General features: G+C 36.6%; 1 protein-coding gene across 3 annotated transcripts in view; it reads right to left on the bottom strand.

Annotated features, from left to right (window-relative positions):
- Positions 1–217: 217 nt before the first annotated feature.
- The window catches only part of CTNNB1 (catenin beta 1), a 35,351-nt gene continuing 17,303 nt past the window's right edge, over positions 218–18,265 (bottom strand). The window contains exons 2-16 of one of the 3 annotated variants that reach the window (XM_012808036.1): positions 12,454–12,514; positions 11,787–12,014; positions 11,327–11,580; positions 10,953–11,191; positions 10,674–10,875; positions 9,441–9,585; positions 7,099–7,202; positions 6,685–7,023; positions 6,284–6,442; positions 4,672–4,791; positions 4,020–4,170; positions 3,811–3,932; positions 2,645–2,705; positions 1,287–1,507; positions 218–980 (exon numbers count right to left, since the gene is read on the bottom strand). In XM_012808036.1, coding sequence (XP_012663490.1) covers positions 1,299–1,507; positions 2,645–2,705; positions 3,811–3,932; positions 4,020–4,170; positions 4,672–4,791; positions 6,284–6,442; positions 6,685–7,023; positions 7,099–7,202; positions 9,441–9,585; positions 10,674–10,875; positions 10,953–11,191; positions 11,327–11,580; positions 11,787–12,014; positions 12,454–12,466 — 2,346 coding nt within the window. In that variant the 5' untranslated portion in view covers positions 12,467–12,514 and the 3' untranslated portion in view covers positions 218–980; positions 1,287–1,298. Of the gene's footprint in view, positions 1,508–2,644; positions 2,706–3,810; positions 3,933–4,019; positions 4,171–4,671; positions 4,792–6,283; positions 6,443–6,684; positions 7,024–7,098; positions 7,203–9,440; positions 9,586–10,673; positions 10,876–10,952; positions 11,192–11,326; positions 11,581–11,786; positions 12,015–12,453; positions 12,515–18,265 lie in introns of all 3 variants that reach the window. The other 2 variants (XM_012808037.1, XM_003794489.2) reach the window with 2 other exon arrangements.

Raw genomic sequence — 18,265 nt, 5'->3', positions numbered from 1 at the left:
AAAAGCCAATTTATCACAGTGTTCAAAGATGAAACACTTTTCAGGGGTGCGATTTAACCCAGGGCCAAATGTTAAAGCAATGTGGCAAATAATCCCACTGAGAGAGAGGTAAGGCCTTCTCTATCATTAAAACTTAAATTCGCTATGAGTACTTTTCTCAGGATGAAATTGAGGGCTTACTAAAACCATTTAATGACAAGGAAGAATGACACAATCAAATGAATTAAAAGTTTAATTCTGAACCATTTTTATAACCGCATTTTCTCTTGAAGCATTGTATCACAGCAGGTTACAACAACTTTGGGATAAAAGGCAACTGGTAAACTGTCCAAAGCAAGGTTCCAAATAACACCTTTTACTGATTTACCCTACCCAGACGTATCCCAAATAAAGTTTTTGATCAAAAACATGAAATAGATCCACCTGCTTATTTTAAGCATATTAAAAAGGAAACTAATTGGACCATTTCTATTTGTCTATTTTATACAAAAAGGCTACACAATGTTACACTTTATTCAGATTACAATTAGAGTGATTATGAATTAGTGTTCTACACCATTACTCAATTTTTAAAAATTAGAAATTGCTGTAGCAGTATTCACTATAACTTAACACTACAAGAGACTTAGAAACTAACAGTTACTGCAAAAAAAAAAAAATTAAAGAGCTACTTCAAAGCAAGCAAAGTCAGTACCATTACAGATTTAAAAAAAAAAAATTTAACAAGCAAGGCTAGGGTTTGATAAATTCCATCTTGTGATCCATTCTTGTGCATTCTTCACTTCTTGAGTCACTCCCAAAATCCATTTGTATTGTTACTCCTCGACCAAAAAGGACCAGAACAAAAAGTTTACTTCAATTGTTCCCATAGGAAACTCAGCTTGGTTAGTGTGTCAGGCACTTTCTGAGATACCAGCCCACCCCTCGAGCCCTCTCAGCAATTCTACAGGCCAATCACAATGCAAGTTCAGACAATACAGCTGTATAAAGAGAGAAAGGCTGCTATTAATGTTTAAAACAGCAAATGTTACTCATTTGAGTATTAAGTTGCAAAAGCTGTGGCAAAAAACATTAAAGTTAATAACTTCCACACATGATCACATAACAACCAGAAATCTGAGAACATCCAAATGTTCCAAGACATCTCCTTTCAAAGCATATATCTGTTTTTGTAGCAGATTTACAAATAGGCCTAAACCACTCCCACCCTACCAACCAAGTCTTTCTGAAGTTCTGTAGGCAGAGTAAAAGTATTTTACCCAAACTGGCTTTTTAAAACTTCTTACCTAAAAGATGATTTACAGGTCAGTATCAAACCAGGCCAGCTGATTGCTGTCACCTGGAGGCAGCCCATCCATGAGGTCCTGGGCATGCCCCAGATCTGGCAGCCCATCAACTGGATAGTCAGCACCAGGGTGGTGCCCACCCATTTCATGCTCCATCATAGGGTCCATACCCAAGGCATCCTGGCCATATCCACCCGAGTGAAAAGAACGATAGCTAGGATCTAGAGTCGTCAGGGTGGCAACAAAATGGGCAAGGGGCAAAAAGAGGGAAAGGAAGAAAAACAGATATACAAGTTAACACTGAGATGAGGGCATCCAAAGTGGGGCAGTAATCTTGACAAAAACCACTGTTTCTAGTCTCTTCTTCAATTTTTAGCTTTCTTCACCGAAGTAATTGGCGCCAGGCCACCCATGAGATGACACAGACAATGTCTATTTCCATCAGAGGCATACTAGCAGATTCTAATGATACCATTAGACTATCCTTCTTAACACTTTGGGTTCCTTTTTATCCTAAGGGTTGATACTATCCATCATAGTAAGAAGCCTATGAGCTTTAGTGGTAACTAGGTAAAAGCAGGTGGCGTTATAATTTTTTTTTTTTTTTTGAGAAAGTCTTACTCTGTTGCTAAGGCTATAGTGTCATGGCATCAGCCTAGCTCACAGCATGTTCAAACTCCTGGGTTTAATTGATCCTCCTCCTGCGTCTGCCACCCCAGTACCTGGGACTACATATGCCTGCCATGACATCTGGCTCATTTCTCTTATTTTAGTAGAGGTGGGGTCTCCCTGTTGCTCAGGCTGGTCTATGAACTTCTGAGCTCAGGGGATCCTCCTGCCTTGGCCTAATACAGTGCTAGGATTACAAATATGAAGTTATAAATTTAAGATGGTTGGTTATAATGGTCGACTCCATCCTCCATCTTCATCACCCAGATTTGAATCAGCTTTTCAAGAAAGCCCTGATAATGCAACTATGTAAATACCCACCCCAGATCTGAGCTTAGAAACAGGAATTTCCCATACTTGCACTTCCCTAGATAGGTTATAAAGGCACTGTGAGTTCCCTGAACAAAACAAAAAGCCAAGCAAACTGTAACATCCTGCACTGCAGAGCCCAACAGTACCAAGTATTTGTTGGTGTGGTGTGATCCTGTTGCTTGCTCAGTGTGTGGCTCAGAATTCCCTGTGCTCCATAAAAGATACTATTGCTGACTCTGAAATTTAAGACCTGCTTCTAATTGTACCCACTACTTTTCTGCCAACACTGGTTTCCCAGATGAGCAAACTGGCTCTTTTGATAAAGCTTTAGAACTTTAGCTTAATCTGGAATTAATCAAGAAATATGAGACACATACCATCCTGGCGATATCCAAGAGGTTCTCCCTGGGCACCAATATCAAGTCCAAGATCAGCAGTCTAGATAAGCAGGCACAAGGCATGGAAGAATGGAAAGCAAATTGAAAATTCCCAACTTAAAATTATATCCTCACTAATATTTTCTAAGCATACTTTCAGATTACAAAAGGAACAAAGAACTCAAACATTACAGAACACTTAGAAAATGAAAATTCTTCAAAACTCCACCCCTCAAGTACAAAAAAAGATACTTGTTTATTTTGCACATAGTATTAAAAATGTTCACTAATTTATTCTTTCAACAAATATATACTAGCAACCTACTATGTGCCAGGCACCGTTCTCGGTGCTAGAGATAACAGCAATAAACCAAACAGGCAAAAATACCTTTCCCCAATGGGAGCTGCTGAAAGACTGGATGTGTTATATTAAAGAGATTTTTGGCCTAAGCACGTGGATGGACAAAACTGCCATTAATTGAGGCAAAGAAGATAGTCAAAACAGGTTTGGGGAAGGGGGTGGGATGGAAAAAGTTAAGGACTCAAGTTGGAATATGTCAATAAGATGCCTATTAAATACCCATTTGACACATTATTCATTGTGTGGTAATTTGCATTTTTAACCTAACAATCTCTCTATTCATTCAATAAACAGAACCCACTATATGTGTACCATAGTTGCTTACTAAGGGGGGGGAGTAAAATGAACTTCAAGGGTGGTTCTAATTTTATTAGAAACAATGTTTCAATGTATACATTACTAGGACAAATATTGAAGACAAATGTGTAGCAGAAATCCAAAGAGAAAAGCATATGAAAACGTTAGTGATTTTTATAGTACTGATAAACTGACTCCCAACTAACAGTGTCTAACTGTTATAGTACTGATAAATTGACTTCCAACAAACGGTGTCTAACTTCCAACTAACAGTGCCTCTTTCCTTACATCTTTTTGAAAAATCTTTGATAACATTTTCGTCTGTCCCCTCATGAATTCTAATATTAGGCAGCACAACCTGTCTGTAAAGACTCTGAATGGGCTCTTTAAAAGCTGCAGTTCTTCCTCACAGCAGTTGTTGGGACAGCATGAAGAACAAATACTCAAGCCAGGGATACAGTCAATGCAAATGAACATGTACCAGATAAATGTGCTCACATTTGCCTACCTCATTCCAAGCCATTGGCTCTGTTCTAAAGAGAGAACTGGTCAGCTCAACTGAAAGCCGTTTCTTGTAATCTTGTGGCTTGTCCTCAGACATTCGGAATAAGACAGCAGCTGCATATGTTGCTGGGAGAGGAAAGGAAAGGTCCTTGAGGAAAAGCTAAAGCTTCACTGTACACATCTGCTAAAGGACTTGGTTCCTTTTCTACTTACCCACACCTTCGTTCCTAGAGTGAAGTAACTCTGTCAGAGGAGCTGTGGCTCCCTCAGCTTCAATAGCTTCTGCGGCCTCCTTGTCCTGAGCAAGTTCACAGAGGACCCCTGCAGCTACTCTTTGGATATTTTCAATGGGAGAATAAAGCAACTAAAGAGAAAAACACACACACAAACAAAACCTAATTAAACCTAAAACTAAAACATGGCTCGTACCCCACTGTGGTGCAAACATTCCCAATTTGGAGTATAAGAGGCATTCACACTGTATTTAATCATTCTCTGATTTTATGTCTAGGGTGTTTGAATGCTCTGGGAGCACTGGATTTCTAGAACACTTTTTTAGCTATGAAAGCCTTCTCCAGAGGCAACTGTGATTCATTTAATATTAAGAAGGCCAAGAAGTTGGTTGGAGACTCAGGACCTGGCACGCCAAGCCAGTTCTCCTCCCTCTAAAACTGAGTACCCCTATAAGTGTAGTCTCCTACATGTTTTTCCTTCTACTGACAAGGAAAAATGAAGGAAATCTTCATAAAAATAAAATGTTGGTCTTATTTTTGGTTCCTAATTTTCTGAGATTTTGTTGATCATTAAACTCTCGAAATTTTATGTACACATAAAATCTAGAACACCTCACTTAAAACCAACATACCTGCACAAACAATGGAATGGTATTTAGTCCTCTGATTACAATTCGGTTGTGAACATCCCGAGCTAGGATGTGAAGGGCTCCAGTACAACCTTCAACTATTTCTTCCATGCGGACCCCCTCCTACCAAAAGAAACATGGTTAATAGATAGGGCACGCTCCTCTCTAAAGTTTATGAACCTGAAAGACTTTTCATTCTGAGTACCATTACAAGATTTTAGAGTTATCCTCATTATTTACTTAAAGTTCTCTATAATTTGCAATTAGTTCAGGAATGGAAAGGGATTCCATTAAGTCAAATGTCACCAAGAGCAGGCTTCCTGGCAGCACCCCTCCCCCATCCACAGTGCTGTCCACAGTGAAGTATAACTTTCATATACCTCTGAATCCCACAGACAGCGCTCTTATAAGGCACCAAGCACTCTGGGTAAAAAGTACATAAAAAGAGATGATGGGAAAGTAACGTTCGGATTTCGCCGATGTTTTTCTCTTATATGCCCCCTCTACTTTTGTATATCTTTGTGTTATTTGATGAAAACTTAGCCAAGTTTTAGTACCAACTGCTAAAATTCTGAGTTGTCACCAGAAAAGTCCACTCCTTCCTCCCCTCTTCCAAAACTATTCAACTGATAGCCTATATGGGAAAAGGAAGTTAGCTTTTGCAATATGTTAAGCACCATCTCCTTTCCCCTGTTTGCAGGTTTGAGTTTTTCAAAGGGTTATGATTCTGCTACTTTTAGTAGCTTTTATAAATAACTTGGTTTTTATGAGGACATAAAACCTCCTCTCTTCTTAGAGACTTAAAATAAGAGGAACCCTCAGTATTCTATTAAGCCACCCCAAAGAGATGGGCCAATACCAAAAGTAATAAATGGAGAAAGCCATAGTCCCAATATGATGAGTGCACATACTATGTATAACAACAATAAGAAATTCTCCAAATCTGTTCTGGTAAAGTTCATCTTTGTTTTCAACATAAAATAAGAAAACTTGTTAAAAGTCTTAAATCTTAAAGAAATTCAAAGTGTGTTTATATACTAATAATGAAGCTAGATTTAAGACTCAAAATGTGATATCAAAGTTGTACACTGAGATTATTATGGGTGAAGATTCTAGAAATGCTATTAATTATTCTTGAAACTTATCCATACTATATTCTTACTTAGATTCATGAAAATAGTGTAGAAGTCTCATGGAAGAGATAAAAAAGCCTGTTAAACATTAATAGGCAAAACTCATATTTCAGTAAAGGATAAGAAGCTGTGAAATCATACAGACTTGGATTCAAATTATGGCTCTACCTCTTCCTAAGGTCAGTCTTTGTACAGATTAAATGAGAATAATACATGAAGTGCCTGACCCCATAAGCAGTAAATCATACCCCATATGGCTCTGCTTAAGACTAACCATATAAAGGACATGTCCTAGAAACTATCACTAGGGGCCACATTATTCCTAATCTTCTCTGCAGCCACAGAAACATGTCTGTGTTTTTAGTCATTAGCAGCCCTTCAGGAAGAGATGGGAGGAGCCACTGACCAAAAAAAAGTTCGAGATCCTTTGGATTTACGCATTATTTTTTAATATCCAGGTGTCACTATAAAGATTTACGTACCACGAATTGCTGCTGTGTTCCACCCATTGATGTACGGCGCTGAGTGTCCTGATGTGCACGAACAAGCAATTGAACTAGTCGTGGAATGGCACCCTGCTCACGCAAAGGTGCATGATTTGCTGGACAAAGGGCAAGATTTCGAATCAATCCAACCGTAGCCTGCAGATAAAAGGGAAAGAATTGGTATACAACTCAGCAAAATCATCTTCTTAGCTAAAATTCCCAGCATGCTAAATCTGGTAACAACTAAAAGTAGCCCTAACTACATATACATTTCAGAATCCCATTCCTGTGTGAGCCATACTTTCTATTTACTATATAATTCCTATTGATCAATCTCTATGCCAATAACTGGAGGTAGTTCATTTTCAATTCTGCAACATTCTACTTTGACAATTTACCTTTATCAGAGGCCAATGGGATGGTGGGTGCAGGAGTTTAACCACAACTGGTAGTCCATAGTGAAGGCGAACAGCATTCTGGGCCATCTCTGCTTCCTGGTGTCGGCTGGTCAGGTGACGAAGAGCACAGATGGCAGGCTCTGTGATATCCTCCCTGTCACCAGCACGAAGGACGGTACGCACAAGAGCCTCTATGCCACCAACTTGGCACACCATCATCTTGTTCTTATAATTATTGCAAGTGAGGTTAGAAAGAATTCCAGCTGCACAGGTAACCACATTTATGTCATCTGAACCCAAAAGCTGAACAAGAGTCCCAAGAAGACCTTCCATTCCTTCCTATAGACATAAAAACAGATGTTAGTACATACTCATCTTGACTATTACCAAGTCTCCAGTTTACTCAGAATTTACCTGTTTAGTTGCAGCATCTGAAAGATTCCTAAGAGTCCAAAGACAGTTCTGAACAAGACGTTGACTTGGATCTGTTAGGTGAAGTCCTAAAGCTTGCATTCCACCTAGAAAATTTAAAAGGATATAAAAAGCTATTAGCTAGAAGTTTCTGTCTATGAGCCCTAAAGGTCTTTTCTAGATTTAAGTGTCCCTCTTTCTTTTGAGACAGAGTCTTACTCTGTCACCCTGGGTAGACTGCCGTGGCATCACAGCTCAAACTCTTGGACTCTTACCTCAGCCTCCCAAGTAGCTGTGACTATAGATGCCTGCCACAATGCCTGGCTATTTTTTAGAGATGGGGTTCTCACTCTTGCTCAGGCTTTGTCTGAAACTTGTGAGCTCAAGCAATCTACTCTCATGTATCCCAGAGTGCTAGGATTACAGGTATGAGCCACCAAGCCTGGCCAATTGTCCCCCTTTATGTCCAAAAGCTTACCTCCCTCTAGAATTTTGCTCACACTTTCCCTCTCTTGCCAGTTAAACTCACTAATGACAAACTGTCAAAAAGCTATTGTTCCTCTCTTACGTGGAAAAAGTCTGTTATTTCCACTATCACTTGTTATTTTGTTACTTCTTTTCATCCATTCAATCATTTCAAAATTATTTATTCGGTACTAGGCTCTGAGTTGAAGATACTCCAGTGAACAAAATATTTAAAAATTCCTACTCTATTCAGAGTTTATAGAGGAGGTAAACAATACACAAATATACAATTACTGAACTAAAATCATATAGTTTGTAAGATAGTATTAAGGTGGCATAAAATTAAGGGCTACAATTATTTTAAGTAGGGTCACCTTACTGTAAAAGTGACATCTGAGCAAAGACCTTTAGAAGCTATGTCAATTCCTAGTGTAAGAACAATCCATAAAGAAGATACAGAAACACTCATTGCCAGAGATTATATAGAAGTTACCGACTGCAAAACATGTGTTCCAGAGATTCACAACTTTCTAGCATTTAGGATGGTTAAATGAGAAACATTTACCCTGGCAAAGGATTCTTAAGGGAAGCTCAGTACTCAGAAACTAGTTTAAACTTCACCCATCTCTGAGTCAAATCACTTCTGACTGCAGGAAGAGATGCTTTCCTTGTCTCCTTGGTCATCTTTTAGCTCTGTTTTATTTCCTCAAATTAGGTTAGGCTTAACTTGCTATATAATATGTATCAAGGTATGGTCCACATGGGGACCATATCTGTTGTCACCCAATGTATGCCATCTGCTTATTAGAATACAATGCTTGAAATACATTAGGTGCTGATGTATCTTTATAGAATAAACAAATGAACATAGGAATAACCTGGGAGAATTAAAATGAAAATTCTCAGGCTCCCAATCTCATACATTTTCAGCTACCTACAGTCCTTCCTGTCACTTCAAATAAACTTAATTTGTCTTGATATAAAAATCAATATCCCAAAGATTCTGATCTAAAAATCTGTACTTTTACCAAGCACTACAGGTTATTTCTAGAATAGCTGCCAGAATTTATATCCCCTCATTCTATATTAACTCATCCACACTTGTCTATCCCCAAAACTGTGGTGGTACTGCTGCCAGCAGCTACCCTGAAAATCATAATCACCTTCTCTCTCACAAATTTGAACAAAATTACTCTCAATAAGTAGGAAAAATAGGTGTTGCCAGCACTTTACACTTAACATTTTCTTCCATTAAATGCCTTTGTGTTTTTCCTCTTTCAGTTTTGATTTAAAACTTGGCTTAAGAGTCTAGGTATATTGAGAAGCTAGAATAGAACTTATAAAAGAAAGACTAGGAGGCCCTCGTGCAAACTCTGTTCTTTTCCTCAACCACCAACATACCCACGATATAAACTACCACCACATACTAATTGAGAGGGGGAAAAAAAATTGTTTTTCATATTACATAATTGTTCACTGAGAACACAGAATATCAGGGCAAAACACTATACTAGTGAGCATCCACTAACAAATAAGGAAAATTGCACTTTATTGGAATTTATCATAATTTTCCCTACATACATATTTACACGTCTGTTATCAAAGCAAATCCTGGGTTTACCCAAAACTGAAACTGAAAAGAAATTCGAACAGAGTATCTGTTATCATTTGTGATGGATAATAAGAACTCCACTTAAACTAGTCTTAAACGGCACCAATCCAGGTTTACAAGCACGTTAAATATGATCTTGGCTACAAACTGAATAGAGTTATTTATTTTCAGCCATTAAAGTTAAATTAAGAACTAATAGTTAGAACTAAGAAATGTAATCTAATTGGAATAGCAGATGTAGTGTACAAGACTTGGAATAGATACTTACCAGCCTCTACAATAGCCGGCTTATTACTAGAGCAGACAGACAGCACCTTCAGCACTCTGCTTGTGGTCCACAGTAGTTTCTCATAAGTATAGGTCCTCATTATATTTACTAATGCTTGGGGTCCACCACTAGCCAGTATGATCAGCTAAAAAATGTGTTTGTATATACATACATAGTTAGTCATGGAATCTTGATCAAATGTCTGGAAAAAAAGCCACATTACCAACTTATCTTATTAGACCTAGACTTAAATGTATTCTAGGGCTTCATCACTTAAAACCTCCCTCACCTCCAGGGCCCTATCTGACTCCTCATTCTACAGCATTCCACCCAAATTTGAACAACCCAGTTCTCTTAAGAATACCATGTACATCAACTCTGGCCCAATTTCCTTCTTCCCAAATCAATCAGAGCAAAAAAAGAATACACAGAAACCATGTTGGTACATAACAGTAACACTCAAATATGAAAAATTATAATATCAAACCTGATTCATTGAAAATTTGAACCAGAATAGGCACTTAAAATTCCTAATATTTTGGTCCTTTGATTTTCTTAATTATATCTCTTAAAAGAGGTACCTTAAAATAATCATTCACTCTTGCTGTTTATTTCCCTATATACCCTCACCTCCTGCCCCTGCCCTAGTTTTCTGAAAACAAATCTCATCAGTTCATGACTCTGCTAAAAACTGTTTCCCACTGCTCTTTTAACATGCTCTACAAAGCTCTGTGGGATCTGCCCTGCCTATCTCAATAGTCTCACCCAACCTTTCCTCCTCCTCACCCTTTTTATTTCTTAAATTTCTCAAACTCACCATGTTCCTCCCTCTCTAGAAGTTTTCAAAGATGCCATTTCTCACTTTATCTTTATTTAGTCAAATCCTTTCTCAACCTTGAAAGCTGAACTATTACTTCCTCCAAAAAGTTTTCTTGAACCTTCAAAACAGGATCTATTTCACTTGTTATATGTTCTCAAGACCCTGTTCTTCTTCGTTAACACAGAGTTTAAATATTAATTCAATTATTTTGATGTCTACCTTCCACCTAAGAATGAAAAAAGCAACAGCAACTTTCTTTCTGTATCTCTAGTACTTAAAGGAATAGAGAGGCCTGGCTTTTCTAGGACACAAAGGGTGAGGCATACTATCAATCTATTAAGGGTCCATGGAATGATGTGACATTGGAGGTCTCTAATACCCAATGAAAAGTGTATTAAGAACAATTCTTTTACCTTGCTTTCTTGATTGCCATAAGCTAAAATCTGAAGGCAGTCTGTTGTTATAGCCAAGAATTTAACATTTGTTTTGTTCAGCAAGGCAACCATTTTCTGCAGCCCACCAGCTAAACGCACTGCCATTTTAGCTCCTTCTTGATGTAATAAAAGGTTGTGGAGAGTTGTAATGGCATAAAACAACACGGAGTCCACTGGCGAACTGAAAAGAAAAAGCCTCATCAGAAATTTGCATTCTTCTATTTTTCAGCTTCAGACATTCTGACAGTGTTTTCTTACCCAAGCATTTTTACCAGGGCAGGAATGCCTCCAGACTTAAAGATGGCCAATAAGCCCTCACGATGATGGGAAAGGTTATGCAAGGTCCCGGCAGTACAACGAGCTGTTTCCACATCATTTGTATTCTGCATGGTACGTACAATAGCAGACACCATCTGAGGAGAACGCATGATGGCATGTCTGGAAGCTTCCTTTTTAGAAAGCTGATGGACCATAACTGCAGCCTTATTAACCACCACCTATACAGGAATTAAGAGACATCATTAGGAGACATCATTAGTTTCCAAACACTGATACTGGGTAGATCCTCCGAAACTACTCCCTTGAAAGTTTCCTTCAAAGCAGAGTGAAAAGGTAGCTAAGTCATTGCTTACCTGGTCCTCATCGTTTAGCAGTTTTGTCAGTTCAGGGATTGCACGTGTGGCAAGTTCTGCATCATCTTGATAGTTAATCAAGTTTACAACTGCATGTTTCAGCATCTGTGATGGTTCAGCCAAACGCTGGACATTAGTGGGATGAGCAGCATCAAACTGTGTGGATGGGATCTGCATACCCTCATCTAATGTCTCAGGAAACATAGCAGCTCGTACTCTCTGAGCTCGCGTCATCGCGTACTGTCCATCAATATCTGGAAAAGGTAAACTTAACACTCACTATCCACCATTCAGCATTTATCCAAAGATCTGTTATTCTAAATAGTAAAGTTTATATTGTAATCATTTCCCTTTCTTCATAACATTTTGTTTTATTTTATTATACACTGTCTTTTATAAGAGTAACTATTTAATTCTCAAAACTGCTTTCTGACTTTCAGTAAGGCAATAATACTCTTACCAGCTACTTGTTCTTGAGTGAAGGACTGAGAAAATCCCTGTTCCCACTCATACAGGACTTGGGAGGTATCCACATCTTCTTCCTCAGGATTGCCTTTACCACTCAGAGAAGGTGCTGTAGTAGTGGCACCAGAATGGATTCCAGAGTCCAGGTAAGACTGCTGCTGCCAGTGACTAACAGCTGCTTTTCTATCTGGCTCCATGGCCATATCCAACTCCATCAAATCAGCTGTAAAAATGAAACAGTATTAACATTAGTACACTGGAAATGTAACCCTAATTTTAAAAAAATATCTGTGATATGACCCACTGAAGTATTCTTACAAATAAAGACAAATCTGAAAGACAGCCAAGAAAAGCAGAATGATAGTTAGGATTAGCTAGTGATGAAACAGCTACGCCCTTAAAGGACTACCTAACAGTTACTCACTGAATCAGTGGAAGAATGGTACTGCATCGAGGCTCCAGAAGCAGTCATCCAGACTAGATTCCTGCTGGTGGCTTGTTTGCTATTTCACCAAGCCATTAGGAGGAGTGAGCAGAAAATGGAGCAAAAGGTAGCCTGACAAGTAAGCAGGGAGAGAGGAAAGCAGGGGGATCTGAGCCAGACTGGGTTAATGGCAACCAAGCAGAGTCCCATTCAGTAACTAGAGATTTATGATACAAACCTTGAGTAGCCATTGTCCACGCACGATTTTCCAAACACTTATATGGTATACTTCAGATATCCTAAAAAAAGTTAATCAAAAGAAATTAGGATTTAAACTTAGTTCAATTTTAATACTCATAAGTCATGGGGATACGTGCTAAATAAATATATTTTATGCCCACCCAAACCCCCAAATCTTTTGCCACGTGATGCAGGGAAACACAAACCTCATGGTCTCCTCCAGACACCTTAACCATACTAACACACACCTTTTTTTTTTGAGAAATATAAATTACAGGAGATTGATGAAGAAGCAAAAACATTCTAATAGTGAAAGCCTGGGAGAGGTGAAAAAACTATTCAAAATCAACGGCTCTTTGAATTCCTAAGATCTTTCTTTTTATCGCTCACTGAAAAATTATAGATTCCCTAAGTAGTAACAGTGCAACTTGATTTTAAAAACACCAAATTGTCATTAAACAAGCCAGATATTTTCTTCTATAATATAGTGCCACCTAAAATATCATAAAGCAGGTTTTGATGACTGAATCAGAGCAAGGGACTTGAGATTTTTTAGTAAGAAGTAAATTACTTTTCAAAGAAAGGTCTGCAACACAAACCGCAATGATTATAAATACAAACATTACCAATTGGAATGCTATTTTGATCAATATATAAAAAATTATTTCATAAAAACATATATTATCTATATAATCATAATTTTTAATAAAAATTATATAAAAATCTTACCATTTAATTTTTGTCTGTATTTTATCTTTACTGTGCAATATTCAGGAAAAACACTAAACCACACAGGGAACTATTTGCGAATGAGACAGTTTAAGGGATTACATCCTCCAGATGGTTCTAATAAAATTTCCTTTATTATAACATTTGCCCCAAACCAGTTCATTCTGCACTACAAATTAACATACTGGATGTGTAAAGATATGGAATAAGATATTCTAAGTGTGAACTGTGTTTTTAATTAATGTAGAAAGAATTGTAAATGTTTAATGAAGTGAGGAACTACACGTTAACATCCTATTTTCTCTATATAAAGCAGCATGTATCGATTATTCCTAAAATTGCTCTTCTAACACCAAATTTTTACCATCATCAAGATCATTTGACACGTAAAGCTGACGAGAATTGTGGGTAGCTGTTTTAGTGACCCCAGTAGAAATAACTGGCAATTCATGTACAAGGCACAATGAAGGACAGAGAAGAGTAAAAATGATTCTACTGGACAAAAATCTTGTAAGATAATTTACTAAGCAGGATTATGTGTTTAATGTTTTGATTCAATAGGACTGGAGTGAAGCATAGAAATTTCCATTTTTACTGAACAGTCTAATCAGAAAGTGATCAGCAAACCACACTTTGCGAAATACTATATGCAAGAAAGCACCCAGGTTCTCTGTCCACAGAGAACATGCTACATTTTAGCTTCCATCTTTTGCCTCTCTTTGTCACTATTTAACCACTTTACACCCTTTTGAAAAATGAGTTCCTCACTCCAGCCCTCAGTGTATTTCTGCAAAGGAGACTTAAAACATTTTCTACACTGAGCTTCTCCTTTGGTTAATGCCAACAGGCTTAGAAACCAACTAATCATGTTTATAGGCTATGTAGCTGTTTTAAAACTTCAATACATCGGGCTTCTAGGAAAAATGTTTTATATAGTATTGTTTCCTTATTGTTGATGCTAAGACCAAACATTTAAATCATGTTATTGGGTAAAATCTGTTTATGCAGGCTGACCTGGTAACTTGACCACAATTAATAATGATTTTATTGAAGAAAGTTCATGTTCTAAAGTTACAGTATCTATTTGTATGTTGGGACTTCAATTCTGTTTTTTTTTTTGGGGGGGGGGTTGCACTTTGAAATTCTTACTCCATCAGGTGAGGGAGGGCAAATATCAACCAATAGATAGAGAAGTAAAGCCTAAGGATGAAAAATGAGAACTTACATAGGCAACAGCATAGACCACCCCACCACCCCTGTGACTCCTATACTGATCTACATACACAAATTCAAATATACCCCAAATCTGAACATTATTCACTAAGAAATCAGATATACTGCCCAGAAAGAACTAGGGGAGAATCTTGCCCCAAAGGAAAGCATTCCTCATGCTTTCTAAGAGCTTTCTAAGGGCTGGCTCCCCTCCACCACATGGTGACAATCACTAAGGGCAATCAACCAAGGCTTTCCAATCACTTAAGGAAAAGGGTCAACACCAAAGGACAAAGAAAAACCAATAGAAAAACTGACTCCATCCAAGCAAAGGCAGAACTTAAAAATGGGGGCAGAGTAGGGGAAGAAACAAGAGCATTTGAATTTAGTATCCTCATAAAAACTGGAAGAATTAAAAAAAAAAAAAAAAAAAGGAAAGTGAAATTGAAAAAAATCTCCTAAGCATAACCAAAGACAAAAACACAAAATACAAAAAAGAACAAAGATCAGTCCCGGAGAATAAAACTCCAATTAATACGCATTTCAGAAAGAATCATGAAAAGTAAAAATGGAGAAAACCCACTAAAATGGGGGGATGATTATAAAATACAATCATGCACCACATAACAACATTTCAGTCAATGACAGACAGTGTATACTACAGTGGTCCCACTTCTGTTTAGATACATGAACATTCACCACTGCATTACAACTGCCTACAGTAACATGCTGTGTAGGTTGGTAGCCTAGAACAATAGGCAATACCATATAGCTTTGTGTAAGTACTGTACTAAATGTTCTAATGCAGGTGAACATTAACTACAGGCTCCTTTAGAATGCTTTTGTGTCCTGACAGCTTATCACCAAGTGATGTTCTGACAAAGAAAGAAGGTGCTAGGGGCTGGTCAACTTACATATTTTCCATCCAGTCTAATGAGGTGGTAAACACATGCATCTTTCATTTTTTTCCACTACTTAAACTCTTTCCAATCATATGTATATTTTATAAAGACTACCTCAAAATTCATCTTCCTATTTATGATTAAAACCCCATAAAAAGTCTATCAAAGTCAATGTGAAGATTCTTAACACAATACAGATTTTACACTAATCTGTAAATAACTAATGTTATTTCCCAATTCCCATCAGGACAAAATTAATTACCTTAGTTTTCGAAAACTTTGAGCATTACTGAGAGTAACTCTGCTACACAAAAATGGATAAATTATAAAACATCAGTTTCATAATGGGGCAGTTAATTCTAATAATTCTCTTTTCCTATCATCTGTACTAAAGAACCAAAACCAATTATTTATTCTTTGTTTTGAGATAAGAAAATGCTACTCTATTTTAGGAGCTTTATAAACTTTTTTACATCCCTGAAGTCATCAGTAAAATTTAATTTATAAGTATAAAAACACAAAGCATGTACATTTTCATTAACACTGGTTATACTATGGCAAAGCATTTTAAGTTATAAAGCACAATGCTTTCTTCCTTCACAGCCTACTTCAGCTATGTGTGTGGGTGTGTGTGCAGGGTGTGTGTGAGTATGCATGCATGCATGTTTTCTGGGAGTCTTGTCTTCTTGAGATAGCAATGATCCCTGCTCCTTTCAACACTAAAATCTACACTTTTGGTATTTTCTTTAAAAATGTAGGTGCAAAAATGATTATTTAGAACTATGAAATGCCTTTCTGGCTAGGAAAAATTAGGATGTTTTCCGAATGATCTCTTTCTTTATAATTTACTGTCTTCCTACCTAATGCACAAAGTAATATATGCTTTAGTATAAAATATTACTTCTTTGTCATCTCCATACTCTACCCCACAGTTAATAATAACATTTTGGTATGAACTGCTATATATTTTTTTAAATACAAAAATAAATTTCTTATGAAATGCATTATAAAATACCATCGGACTATATATGTCTATGCTGTAATTTAACCATACCTCTCACTCTTGGATATTTAGTTTATTCCTACTCCATTTTGTCTGCTATTCCCAGAATACTACAATAAACACCCCTGCATATACATACGTAAACAATTTTCTTAATTTCTTACACTGCAAGAAGTTCTAGGAGGAATATTACAGGGTTAAAGAGTAAGAATTTTTTTTAAGTTCCCTGATACACAGCTCCAAAACACAGCATAAACCGATATAATTCTCACAGGAGGCACTATACACATGGCCAAGTTACCAGGGCTTGTTGGTATCTACTGTTATTTCCAACAACTTCTGATAGCTACGTTCATCCACCTAATGTGTATGTATCACCCAATTTGCCAATTTTTCTAAGTTTTGAGTAGTTCTAATGGTCTCTGTATATTTTTTAACAATACAGCTTTTAAAGTTTGTTAGATTTTTGATGTAGTCCATGTATATGATACACAAGAGAAGCCTCTTGGATAATTATTTACATAGCAAATGTAGGCCAACCGTGTGTTATGGAATATAATTAAAATAATTAGATTATGGTAATATCTTTTGCATTTATAATTCATTGTTAATCTCACCAATGACTAACTTTACACAATCTTTGGTCAGTAACACAATCACAAAATAGTCCTGGTCTTTCAAGAAAAAAAGAATGTTTTAAAATAATTTTATTTCATCTCCAAGGACAAATTATTACAAAAAGTAGATACTATTTTTTCTGCAGCTTATATTAATACAAGCAACTAGATACTGTAAAACACATGTATGTCAAAGTACATATTGAATAAGCTTTATCTAAATAGACATACTTCATTAATTTCCAAAAATAATTTTAAATCAATTAAGTTTAGAAAACTGATTCATATGGTTTACATACTAAAAGTATACAAGGAACACACACTAGCTTCTTAACAATGAAACATAAGGGGTGTATGGGGGGGGGCAAGGGGAATAGGAAGGGAAAGGTTATTAAAGATGGCTTCAACGTTTAGCAGATTTTTGTATTTTGAAATCAAATACAGCAAAACTGTATTAATCAAGGTGGTGAGTACTTGAGTGTTAAGCAAAAATCACTGAAAGAAAGCAGATATACAAGTATATTAGCATTTCAGATAAAATAAAGCCCAAATAAAGTTTTATTTATATTTTTCCAAATAAATGTTTAAATGAGACCTTGCAATTTAATCTTTTAAAACAATTAAAATGCAGTTACCCAAAAGAGACATTAGTATTTACGGATATTTCTGGTAAATCATCTAAACCATACTAACTCAAATCTCAAAATATTTCCATTTCCTAGAGAAGGTAGCGGTAACAAAAACTAAAACAGACTACAAATTTATTTTAGAAAGCTAAAGATTATAGGAGAATCTGGTTCCACTGTATCTTGGAACTGAAAATCCTGCTTTTCTTAACTTCAGAAAATGACTGCCTAAATTCAGTGTCTTTAAACTTTAGGATACCAGTTAACATCCTTGAGATACTTGTCATTTTATGGTCTGGCAAGTGTGAAAAGTAAACAATTCTTAGTTTAACTGAATTTTTAATGAAACTGGTCACTGTAATTATGTACAAAACCCACTTTCCCATATACAAATGAGACCAAAAATTACAATCACAAAAAGATTTCCTTCATAATAACAAGGTACATACAAAAGTAGAAGAGACACATCTTGTTTTTGACTAAAAAAAAAATTGTATTAGTGTATAAAGGTATTTCTAATTTAAAAATTCAATGCACAGCCAATAAAATTCTACTTGATTTCCTCAAGACTGAAAAATTATTTTCCAGTTCACTTGGAACTGAAGTGTAAGGGTAATAAAAACTGTGAAATAACTATAAGAAGGGACCAGTTCTATCAGATACCAAGATAACATTAAAAACCAACAGCACTGGCTCGGCGTCTGTGGCTCAAGTGGCTAAG

This window comes from Otolemur garnettii, unplaced genomic scaffold (assembly GCF_000181295.1).
Source record: "Otolemur garnettii isolate 467f Iridium unplaced genomic scaffold, OtoGar3 scaffold00082, whole genome shotgun sequence".
Taxonomy (NCBI): Eukaryota; Metazoa; Chordata; class Mammalia; order Primates; family Galagidae; genus Otolemur; species Otolemur garnettii.
This window is presented reverse-complemented; position numbering and strand designations above follow the sequence as displayed.